This window comes from Solanum tuberosum, unplaced genomic scaffold (genome assembly GCF_000226075.1).
Source record: "Solanum tuberosum cultivar DM 1-3 516 R44 unplaced genomic scaffold, SolTub_3.0 scf00226, whole genome shotgun sequence".
In the NCBI taxonomy this organism is placed as follows: domain Eukaryota; kingdom Viridiplantae; phylum Streptophyta; class Magnoliopsida; order Solanales; family Solanaceae; genus Solanum; species Solanum tuberosum.
This window is the reverse complement of record NW_006239155.1, coordinates 941,358-953,912: the sequence shown is the minus strand read 5'-3', so window position 1 is coordinate 953,912 and position 12,555 is coordinate 941,358. Positions and strand designations below refer to the sequence as shown.

Here is a 12,555-nt window from a genome sequence, read left to right as displayed (position 1 = left end):
TTATGCGCCAAGAATGATTAAGAAGAGAACAACTTGGGAGGTGATAGCCTTGGATTTCATAACCAGCTGGAATTTTCTGACTCATCTTCGAGGTTTAATTTTATATTTCAACGGTGACGTCATCAAGCAACCACTGTAGTGCAAGAAACACTTTTATAATACTGATGTTTGTGTATCATTACAGATTGTGTAATCATATTGTCAAGTAACATAATAGTTTTATGTTATGAACCAGCCTCGGCCCAATGTCAATACCTATACGGAGGCCACATAACTAGTTATTAAGCCGAAAAGAAGCAGCAAAATTAGAAGGCCTTCACAAAGGTTGGTTTGGGACCCGGGCCCAATAAACAACTAGTTAATTAGATGAAGGATGAGAAAGAAGGGTTTAGGCAAAACTGTTATGGAGTATCTGTATTCCTCATCCCCTTTCTTTGACCAGTTCTGACTCTCATCCCTTTCTTCTAGTTCTTCAATTTCCATTTTTACTACTTGGATTCCTTTGTAATTTCATTACGAGTTAGTGAAATATATCTATCGGTTGTTTTAGTTTGAATTGCATTGGTCTAGTTATTGAGTTTGTTACATACACATAGATTAATTCTTTATATTATTTATCAAATTACTTATTTCATCTAATGTTATAAATTATTTGCAGACTCAGTGTGCATGGTATCCCCAACCCTCTAAAGATCTCGCTGAATTTCGTTCCGTGCTGCTGGAGGCTTTGGGGAAAAATGTTACAACCTCTTTTCAACCCCCAAACACAGTTATGGATGCTAAATTATGGCAGTTTCGAGGTGAGAATCTGGAGGCTTGGATAGCCCAAGTGGAGCATTATTTTGATTTCTACAATATTGAGGAAGATCAAAAGCTTACCATGGCATCATTCTACCTTGATGGTGAAGCATTAGACTGGTACCGATGGTTATTTAGGAACAATCAGTTAATTGATTGGCCACATTTTGCTGCTAAGGTGAGAATTCGATTTAAACCAAAAGAACTTGAGTCTGTGAGAGGGAGCAACATAACCAACTCACTTTTGCCACAACATTATGCTAAGCTATCAGAATTCGAAAGTAATGCAGGTCAGGTGTTTGATCAATTTTCTGATAGGTCTAAAGGTGCTATACTGGAACCACATAAGATGCGTACGATGACCAAATATACTATTGACACACATTTCCCTACTGATCCTGAACATCCTATTTTCCCGTGTGATGTGGCCAATGACTATGCTGTTATTGTTGAAAATAAAGACAAAAACGAGGTAGAGACTTCACTTATCATTCCTATAGAAGATAATGTGATTGTCGAGTTTTACCCATGCCTATTCGCCCAGCTCTGTTTGCCCTTGATGCCTCATGATTTTAGGGATCTAGCATTGTGTGTGAGCGTGAAAAATGGCTTAACCCCTTGCGATTGGTTTGACACTGGGCAACATACTTCTCGGCCCAAACACAGCTTGGGAATGGGTTGCTCACAATTTGCTACTCAAAATGCTGGTGAGCCACATCCAAGGGTTCTTGGTATCAAGATATTGGAGTGGCTAGTGGGGAACCAGTTGAGGGGCTGCACGAAGGCAGAACAAATGGATGATGTTGAGTTCTACTTCTTATTTTGTGTGCAATAATTTCACAAAGGCTCTATACATCCTTTCGCCAAACACCAATTTTGGCTGGAGCATGACTCTTCAACCTTATTCTTATTTCTCACCAGGTTTCATTGTTTCTCTCACCTTTACAAATCGTCCTTTTGACCCTGGTATACATGATATTACTCTATCCTGTGGTGCCAGTGGGAATATGTTTCCAAATAGTAGTTTTGTTTCTACTTATTTTTGCATAGTTACATTGTGAAATGAACAAATTTATGGTATTGGGCGGAAACATGTAGGCACTGATGCATCGGAACATTTTTATAGTTCCTTGGAGTTTCTCTTAGCACTCAATCATGTCAGTCTAGTGCAACATATATGGCAAAGGCAGTGGAATGCACTAATTGAACACATTGGTCCAGATTGTGCTTATGTTTTTAAGCTTCAGGAAGCTATGCAATGGAAAGGTCTTGCGCATAACCCTTCAGTGAATTTGGTGTCACTAATTACAGAGGAGACAAGGCACATGTCAGTGACTTGGTTACTTCTTGGGTCATGTATTCTCCTTTTGAGTATGCACGTCTCCGCAAGGGTGCTAAAGCTTACACTACAGTTGTGTTTGGAAAGAGCCTGCTTGCACTCGAACAATTTGTTTCTCTTCGCTACAACTTCCGGGTGCACGCTACTAACATTGTTCTCGACTCGAACCTTGAGGACAAGGTTCTTATTGAGGATGGGAGTATTGTTATGAACCAGCCTCGGCCCAATGTCAATACCTATACGGAGGCCACATAACTAGTTATTAAGCCGAAAAGAAGCAGCAAAATTAGAAGGCCTTCACAAAGGTTGGTTTGGGACCCGGGCCCAATAAACAACTAGTTAATTAGATGAAGGATGAGAAAGAAGGGTTTTTAGGCAAAACTGTTATGGAGTATCTGTATTCCTCATCCCCTTTCTTTGACCAGTTCTGACTCTCATCCCTTTCTTCTAGTTCTTCAATTTCCATTTTTACTACTTGGATTCCTTTGTAATTTCATTACGAGTTAGTGAAATATATCTATCGGTTGTTTTAGTTTGAATTGCATTGGTCTAGTTATTGAGTTTGTTACATTTTATCCTTGTTATAGTGGAAAATTCTCCTCAAGATCATCAAGATGGTCGATGCAGCTGTGTCCTATGCAGATGAAAAACTGGGGGATTTCCTCATAGAGGAAGTTTCCCTGCGCCAAAGTCTGAGAGAGAACGTTCTTTGGCTGAGAAATGAACTGTCTTTCATGCAAGCTTTCCTCAAAGATGCCCAAAAAAAGCAAGAACAAGATAACCTCGTGCAGCAATGGATATTTGAAATCACGTCCGTTGCTAATGAAGCTGTGTACATCTTAGAAGCATACAGTTTGGATGCGGCAAAAGATGGTGATTATGCTGTTGGATTTGTTGATCGTCTCAAGGCTTGTTCTTGCATCCATCAGAAAGAGGCCAAATTCCACAACATTGGGAAGGAAATCCAGTCCCTCAAGGAAAGAGTCATGGATATCTCTCGAAAACGAGATACCTATGGTATTACTTATATGAATATTAATGCTAGAGAAGGGCCAAGTAATAGGCCAAATGATCCGTCTTCCTCATTAATAAGAACATTGAGGAGAGCAGTGTCCTATGCAGAGAAAGATCAACTCTTTGTTGGCTTTCAAGAGGTCTTTCAAAGACTACTTGATGAAATTCTCAAAAAGTAGTCTCGTCGAAATGTCCTTTCAATTTATGGTATGGGTGGGTTGGGAAAGACCACTCTCGCAAGAAACCTATATAACTCCCCAGGTCTACTAGCTATCTTTCAAACTCGTGCTTGGATATGCGTCTCTCAACAGTATAGTATCCTTCGGAGTATCATAAAATCTATCCAAGGTTACCATGAAAAAATGCTAAAATTGCTGAAGGAGATGACGGAGACAGATCTAGAAACTCACCTCCGTAATCTACTGAAAGAGCGAAAATACCTTGTGGTGGTTGATGATGTATGGCATCGAGAAGCTTGGGAGAGCCTAAAAAGAGCCTTACCGGATAACAACAATGGCAGTAGAGTTATCCTTACAACACGAAAGGAGGACGTGGCTGAAAGAGTTGATGACAAAGGTTTCTCGCATAAACTTCGTTTTCTAAATAAAGAAGAAAGTTGGGACCTTTTATGCAAGAAACTACATCCAGAGAATAAGATGTCTAGTGCTGACTTGTTTTCCCCATCAATGAAAAGGCTAGCTACGGAAATGGTGGAGAAGTGCAGAGGCCTACCACTTGCCATTGTGGTACTAGGTGGGCTACTTTCCTACAGAAAGGGGGTGGATGAATGGCAAAAGGTGAAGACGCATCTTTGGCAGCATATGAAGAACGACTCTGTTGAGATCTCTCACATCCTATCATTGAGCTACAATGATTTGTCATTTGAGCTCAAGCAATGCTTTCTATACATTGGCAGTTTCCAAGAAGATCATGTGATTGACGCTGAAAAGTTGATGCGCCTGTGGCTGGCAGAGGGATTCATACCAAGAATTTGAGAACATATGGAGGTTATTGCTGAAAACTTCCTACATGAGCTAATAAGTCGAAGCTTGATTCAAGTTGCGGAGACATTCTTTGATAAAATTCTTACATGTAGGATACACGACCTACTACGGGATCTTGCTGTACAAAAAGCCATGGAGGTTAACTTGTTTGACATTTATGATCCAAGAGTAAACTTGGTCACCCCATTTCGTCACCGACATGCTATTCACACACAAACTCAAAGGTATCTTTCACTTGATCTTTCTAAATTGAAGGTAAGGTCAATATTGCTCCTTGACAAAAAATTTAAGCACTTGGATGATAAAAAGTTTATAAAGTTATGTACAACGTTCCTGCATTTATATGTGCTGGACTTGCAGAATATCTACCTGATGCTATAGGCAATTTGGTACACCTCAAGTTCTTAGGCTTGTCTAACACCAATCTTTTCAAACTCCCATCTTCCATTGGCAAACAATAAAACCTACAAACGCTGGAAGCACTGATTGATGACCATTGCTCATGCCAATTACCTCCTCAGATAGCCAAGCTCACAAATTTGAGACATTTAATTACTCGATATGAGGTACCGTTGCAAGTTGACAGGCTACGAACTCTTAAATATATTCGTTGTGATCAGTGGAAACATACTGATGCTTCTCGTTTAGTCAACCTTCAAGAATTGGGCATGGAACATATTATGAAATCTTACTCCCTAAAATCCATTGGGAGCCTAAAAACCCTCATCACCTTGTTGCTAGTTTGCAGTTATGGTGAAACTTTTCCTCCCCTTGAACCTCTTTCTTCTTGTGAAAACCTTCAGAGATTGTGGTTATCAGGGGGAATAGAAAAATTAGCAAATTTAAACAATCTGCCAAAATCCATCACTGTGTTAGTCCTACAGTCTACACGCTCTACAGGACTCGAGGAAGATCCAATGCCAATTCTGGGGAAGTTTCCAAACTTAAGGCATCTCGAGTTATCACGGGCCTACAAGGGAAAGAAAATTACTTGTAACAGCAACAGTTTTAGTCAGCTGGAGACCCTTAGACTTGTTAATCTTGGAAATCTTGAAAGCTGGCATCTTCACACAACTGCTATGAGTGTGCTAAAAAGTTTGAGTATATTTCGGTGTCCGAAGCTGCAGAAAATTCCAGAAAGAATGGAACATATTGCGGTGCTTGATGGTAATCAAAGCAAACTGGTGTACTATTATCTGTTCCCACATTAACTTGTTAGGAACTTGCTGCATGTCTGAAGCTTTTGAGGTGAGTAAATTCCGTACTTATTTTACATTTGTTCATTATTTTTCTTTTATTTTATCCAACGTAATTTATTATTAACTTACTTGATGCTTCTTTTGTCCTAAATTTGTACAAATTAATATTATGCTTGTTCATTTGTGCAAGTCAACTGGTTCAGTTTTCAGATCGAATCTGAATCATATATCTCTTAAAATCAAATTTTAGAAATTGTAATATTAATTTATGAATTTATAGAAGACAATAATGTCTGATTCTGGATGACGTGAAAAATGTACTGGACAAAGATGATAATATATCATGTTAGGAGCAGACAATAGATTTTGCTATGGATTTCTCTTGATGGGAGATATATCATATAAGTTTTTTATTATTGTTCATCTGGTTCTATTACTGGAGTAAGCCCACTATATGTCAGTCTCCGACCCCTAATTGGATCGTGACACCGAGTTTGTCATTCTCTACTAACCCAATCCATATTGACTATCCTAATTCTTAAAATTTAACTGAACCTTAAATGATTCAAAGTTTGTTGTTATTTGTGACCTTAGTGAAGCTGTAGAGTGGTATTAGGTATTGTTGTCCTCTCACAAGCAAGTAAATTTCCTGCTAATGTATTGGAGGTTTCGATATGCATCCATCTATAACTACACATTTTCTAGAATAGGTGCTTACTGCTTAGTGAAGTAGTTCTTCATGATCAAATGTTTCTGAAATTGTATCCCATGGAGTAAGATAAACATAGCTTTTTCATTCAAAAGATTCAGGATTGACTCTATCATTTCTGTGTGATGTTTTTTTTTCTTTAACCATGTGCAGAGGAGGGTTAAGAAAACAAATCTTGTTTATGTATAGCTTTTTCACATGTCGTGTTGAGAAAATCATTTTGATATCATCTCTCTTTGTTGATGTCATGGATGGATGTATCTTTACCTATTAGACTTTATTGTTTAGGGCGCTGGGACATATATGTCCTGAGCAACTAAAAGTGCATCAAATGTGACATAGATAGTCTCCGGGACTTTGAGTGTGATCATGAAGTTTTTTTTATATTTGCAAAAAAAAAAACGAAGTCTTTTCTCTTTCTCAAATTGATTTCCTGAATTTACTAATGTTCTTTCAGTATCTACCAACATATATCTTATGTGATTGGTTTGCAGTCTCTTCTCTATTCCAACTGTATGGTTTTATGCAATATTATGACCTGGAGTGACTCATGCAAGAATGCAATTGATCCAAATTGTCACAGTACTGATAACTCTGTACTCATTGTTTTATGAGAATTCTCTTGACCGCCAAACTTTTCCAAGAAATTTCTTTTCAGAAATGCAATATGTTGAATGAAATTTGAAGTGATTTTTAACTGGCTGAGACATGTTCTTTCACTTATTTTCGCATCACTTAGGTGCAAATCCTATTTCTTTGATTATAATCTAGAAACTTGTAGGTCACAGGTTTGAGCCGTGGAAGTAGTTTTGGATAGGACCCTTAACAATGAAGCTCGTAAAGGCAATGGCTCACATTGATGGGACAAGTTTTGTTACATACTAAAGATGTTAGAAGTGATGAGTTCTATAAATTACCATGCCATCACTTGAACTTTTCCTTTGTTATGTTCTTCATTTTCCTTCATAAAACTTTGTTATTTTGTTGCCTTAATTGTCTCTGTCAAAGATAATTAATTGTATTATTGCAAAAACAGTGTCTAAAGCTAAGATCAATCATTAACAGTACAGAGTCTTTTTCATGTTTTGTTACTTCATTCAAATAATTTGGTTCATATATTTGGATATCTCAATTTCTAGTTCATATAGAATGTGACCAATTGATGTGATGTTCACTTTATATCTGAAACTAATATTCTTGCATTCAGCTCGTAAAGGTCAGAATGTTATCTACAATAGGACCTCTTTTAACGATTATCATTTATAACAGTGTTTCAAGTATGAAATTATTATTTTTTTCGTATTATACTTTATCTCTCTATAACAACAACATACATTGTTATAGAGGTATATCTTTGTAAAATTGTAGAAGTACCTCTTTATATAACAATATTATAAGGAAAAAATCTTTTTGTCGAACTTTAAACCAGAACCAAATCAATTGCCCCATTATTTAGTACGTAATTTTTGGATGACATGTCTGCTTAAGTTGTGTGCTTATAGCCAACGGTTATTTCCTTAAAATGTTGGACCACTTCAGTACTTTCTCCGTTTTGATTATCTTAATTTCTTTTTTTAATATGTTATATACAATAATTAACAATTTAATATATTTAAAGATCATATACAAAATTTTGTTTACTCTTCAAATTTCATTTTTGCCACATAAATTGAGACATAGAGAGTAACATATATTGTTTGAAAATAATGTAAAATTACTCAAAATCACAATAATTAACAACTTCAGATATTTTGAAAAACATATAAAAATTTGATTCTCTAAATTTTATTTATATCGCATAAATTGAAAGAACAAGAATAACATGCTTTAGGCTCGTGCCAGCCCAGACTCCTATGTATGTCTAGGATTGAATATAGGAATCCAAGATATCCAAATATGAGGGCCGAAAGAATACGAATCCAATAATTAATTTGGGGGCATTTAACCTATTCAAAGAATTTTGGTATTTAATATTGAAATTAGTATAAAAGAAAAGGAGTTAAAATGGAAACTTTTTGTTGACATAAGATACTGAAGCACATGGCTTTGGAACAGCACACGTGTGGCAATCGACTAAACCCAGTCAGTATTCAGTACGATGCTGGTCCACCTCAGTTTTTACAAAAAAAAAACAATCTAAATTTTACTAAAAATAAAATAAAAATAGAAAAATCGAGGAATTATGAAAATTGAAAAAAATTATATTATGAAATGATTGTGAAATATTTTTATTTTGTTTAGTATAAAAGAATAATTTGAATCGTTACAGTAAAGTAGATCTACTTCGACTTGTACTATACTTTACTGGTCCCAACAATTCAAATTCCGACACTAGAGTTTATAGCCATGTGAGTAGCCAAATGATAAGACAACGGATTTTGGTCCCGTTATCAAATATATAGATTCTAATTTTTGCAAAATAATGTAACAACTCCTCAAGCTATATTTCATTACATAATGAGTATGAGATAGTACAAGATTTTTAGACCTCTCATAAACTGAACTTCGACAGATACCAAATGTCTTTTTAACATTAGACACACATATAACTAGTGACAAATTGTGACTGTTCTAGTAGCAAATTTTTATATAATTAAAAAAAAAAAAGAGTATATGGTAAAGTTCAATAATAATAAGAAGAAATGATAAAGGCATTTTACCCTTTTACTAGCAAAATAGTTAATATAGGTAAAAAAGAAGTTTGTTTATATTAATATTAAGTAGATAGAAAGGATACCTATTAGAAGATTTATGAGTTGTAATTTGAAATATTTTGATGATTAAATAATTTAAGATTTTACTATGAGTGAAATTTTATTTTTAACTGTGGAAGGAAAAGGTTATTGGGATCGCTTTAGTAGATGGATAACTATTGAAAAATGTCTTTATATTAAAATATGACTTTAGTGTTTTGATGATTTCTACCTACTTATTGACGATAACTTCTGCATTTATTATTATCGTCTTCATTGTTGTTGCTCCAATAGATATTGTTGGTATTGTGAACAAGTTTTAGAGACTCTAATTAAGGGACCAAATGTTGAGTCCCACGTCTTATATTTTTATATGATCTTAAGGAACTTACATCTCGAGTTTGATTTTGCAATTAAGCCAGACTCAAAGTTCATTTTCTTGTTATAATATCAGAGTAAGGCCCACACTGTAACATTATTTATCTGATGTTGGATCCCCGTCCTATATTATCTATGCACATTTATTTTTTCCTATTTTTCCCAAAGGACATAATTAAGTAGATTGTTTTGTGCGTAAAATGGTGAATTTTGGCTCACAATTCATACTGAGAATGATAGTCCCACCGTCTTGTTAGGTCCACTTCCACATTTATTGTTCAGATGACTCTATACTCTTCTACATTTAGACACAAATTGTTAATCCAATTATAGATTATAATTTTATAATAAGTTCCATTTGTTTTTTATTTTCTACAAATAAATAATATTAATTAGAAAAATCATATACATGAGTTCATTTTGCTATATACGTATCCAATTCTTGTCCCCTTAATGTCGAGAAATCATTTGGATTTGCATATTCTAGACTTCTAGTATAGTGTTATTGAAATAAATATTCTAAGGGAAATCATCTTTCAAGTACATTGTGCATGTTCATGTATTTAGACAAAGCAAACTCGTAATAGAAAATAAAATCAACGTATATTCAATCATTATTTCAAAATCATTTTCTATGTCACTTTTTTATTAATTAATAGATCTTCTAAGAACTCAAACCTCGTGATAAGGACAATTTTAATTGAGTTTTAGATATGAATGTTAACATAAATGAAAATTATTTTTACTTGTAGAAAAGGGGACTTAATATTTATTTATTTTTCATTCCAAATTATGGTATATGGGAGATTTGACTCACTTGATGTGGACTTTGGTTTTTGTCTTAAGCTAAGCTCTTTGGGTCACCGTTGGGAAAAAATAATGTCTTGTTATGACTTGGTAGAGTGTGACTTTTACAAAGTGACTTTGAAAATATTGCAAATAATGACAAGTGAGTTGATAAATCTTAACCTTAACCTTTTCCAAGGGACCACATAGGATTGGCAAAGCCAAGTCTTTTTGCTTCATTTGCCCATACTTTTCATCATCACTCTTTGCTGGTTATAAGTCAATGCAATATAAATTTGATAGCTTTGTAAATCAATCTTAGAACATACTTCCAAATTTTTTTCAACTTCATAAAATTGAAGTTGACTTCATGCTCTTATGGAATAAAATTGGATAAAAGACTAAGTCAAAAAGTTTTCGAATTATATTCCTCACTTAAAATTGGATAAAAGACTAGGTCAAAAAGTTTTTGAATTATATTCCTCACTTAAAATTGGAGCTGATCGAACTTCACTTCAAAAGTTAATTTATATAAGAGAGGCAGAGTTACAGACCATTTATAAGTTGTCCATAGAGACGGACCCATAATTATAACTTGATTATGTTCTAAGTATTAAATTGATCACTATCTTCAAAAATTATTGGTTCAATATATATATATACTATTTGTTGAATTTTTTATTAAATTTTGAACTCATATCTTCCACTGTCGGTCCATACCTCCGTTTCTCGTCAGACTAGGACTATGACGACCACTTTTTTCTCGATTAGGCGCACGCTACTCTCATCCATCACATGCCTAATATCGATTCTAAAAATTAGCTCATGAAGTGAAAAAGTTGAAAATCGGTCTCTCTATTTCTATTTGATGTCTTTGTCTTGTGCTAATTATTAGCATATACTTAAATAGCGTTTGATCATATATTTTAAAAATAATAAAAATTTATCTTTAAATATTTATTTAGCTATGAAATTTAATATCTTCAAACATTTTCATGTTACCAAAAATTGGCTTTTGGAACTGCCTCACAAAAATATAGTAAATTTTTTCCAAGTAAAATATGCATGTTTCAAACTTCAAAATTCACAACATTAAAAACTTAAAATTTCAAGTTTTAAGCTTTGACTTCAAAATTTATGACCAAGCGAGCTTATAAAATGGTAGTCTAATGTTTTACATTTAGTTCCATAAAAGTGGTTAAACATATATTTGAAAATGGGAAAAATATATTAGGATAATTTTGAGAAAAGAAATCAAAGGACTAAAAAATAGGAAGAGTACAAATGCTAGTGGGATAAATCATACAAAAAAAAAAAGTGGGGGTTGGTTTTGGGCGGGGCAAGAAGCCAGCAGATAGCATGTGCAAATAAAATTAGAGTCTGGGACCAGATGACTTAAAAAGTATACCCCCACCCCACTCTATAGAACCAATTCAACAAAATGGTTATTTTTGCAATCTCATAATTTTAGACTTATATGAACTACCTTTTTGCCCTATAATAATGACATGATTTTTGGGACACCTATATATTTCTCTCCCTGGTGTGTATGATTTGCTGTTTCTTCTTAGGCCGGCACACTGTGTGCTGCTTCATTATTATAAAAGACTCCTTTCGTTCTAATTTATCTGATGTAATTTGACTGAATATAGAGTTTAAAAAATATGAGAAGATTTCTCTATGATTTTTTGCTAAATAAGTGGAGTTCAAGATGGATAAAATGTTGATGGTCTTATTAAGTATTTTTTTTATTAACATAAATGTTAAAATACTTGTTATGTGAAGTATAATTTTATAATGATGATGTTCGAATCGAAATTTGTTGATGCATACCTCATGTTAGTATAAAGTGTAGTATATTGTTGCACTTTGTGTAACTTAAGTTGTAAAAGTATCTACATTCTACCCTTATATATAAACAGAGATACTTATCATGACTAGACTGTCGCACTGAAATAATATAACCACGTAGAGTGAAAGGTGATTGTTTATTCAAATATCGTTCATCGGTTGGACATTCTTTATCGGAATATTATTGTGAGTTTATAAAAAATTGTAATGTATATACAAGTAGATGCAGATCCACGATTTCAAAACTAGAATTTATTTCTCACAAGTTTAACCTTTAGATTTTGATTTTTACCTCATTACACCTTTAAAATTACAAGGTTAAAAAATATTTTATATTTTTAATAAGCTAAGTTGAGTAATTTTCACTTATATATTTTACTCTATGTTGAAATCCGAAAATATTGGATCAGTTGAGCCAATTGACCATATGTTACATAGTCCACTACTACTAGTTCTAGTATAGACATTTGATTTAATTGCATAACATTGATAAAAAAAAAATAGAATAGGGATTAATTTGAATCTATCACACTTGAAATTATAAAAGAATAAACGAAACAAGGAAAAAAAGTAACCCCACGCTCAATTCTAGAAAAAGTTTTTTTTTTTTTAAATAATCTATATATATATATATATATATATATAAAGCAGAAACATAAAAATGTTGATGTTATATATATACTAGATTTTGTTGCCCGTGCTATGCACGGGCCCAATAACATAAATGGTATGTTTTGGGGCTAATAACGAAATTTTTGAAGCGATTGTTTGCGTGGATAAAGGA

At 33.8% G+C, this 12,555-nt stretch overlaps 1 protein-coding gene across 1 annotated transcript; it reads left to right on the top strand.

Moving 5' to 3' along the window:
* The first annotated feature begins 4,152 nt into the window (after positions 1 to 4,152).
* LOC107062453 (disease resistance protein RPP8-like) lies at positions 4,153 to 5,366 on the top strand. Its single transcript, XM_015313107.1, has 2 exons — positions 4,153 to 4,410; positions 4,677 to 5,366. Exons 1-2 carry the CDS (start codon positions 4,153 to 4,155, stop codon positions 5,364 to 5,366), a joined length of 948 nt encoding a protein of 315 aa, XP_015168593.1.
* Positions 5,367 to 12,555: the final 7,189 nt, after the last annotated feature.

Excerpts from the sequence above, each read along its gene's own strand:
- LOC107062453 (XM_015313107.1), top strand. The coding sequence starts at position 4,153 with ATGGAGGTTATTGCTGAAAACTTCCTACATGAGCTAATAAGTCGAAGC. Across the intron at positions 4,411-4,676 it reads TTGATCTTTCTAAATTGAAG|ATAGCCAAGCTCACAAATTT; the intron begins GTAAGGTCAATA and ends TTACCTCCTCAG.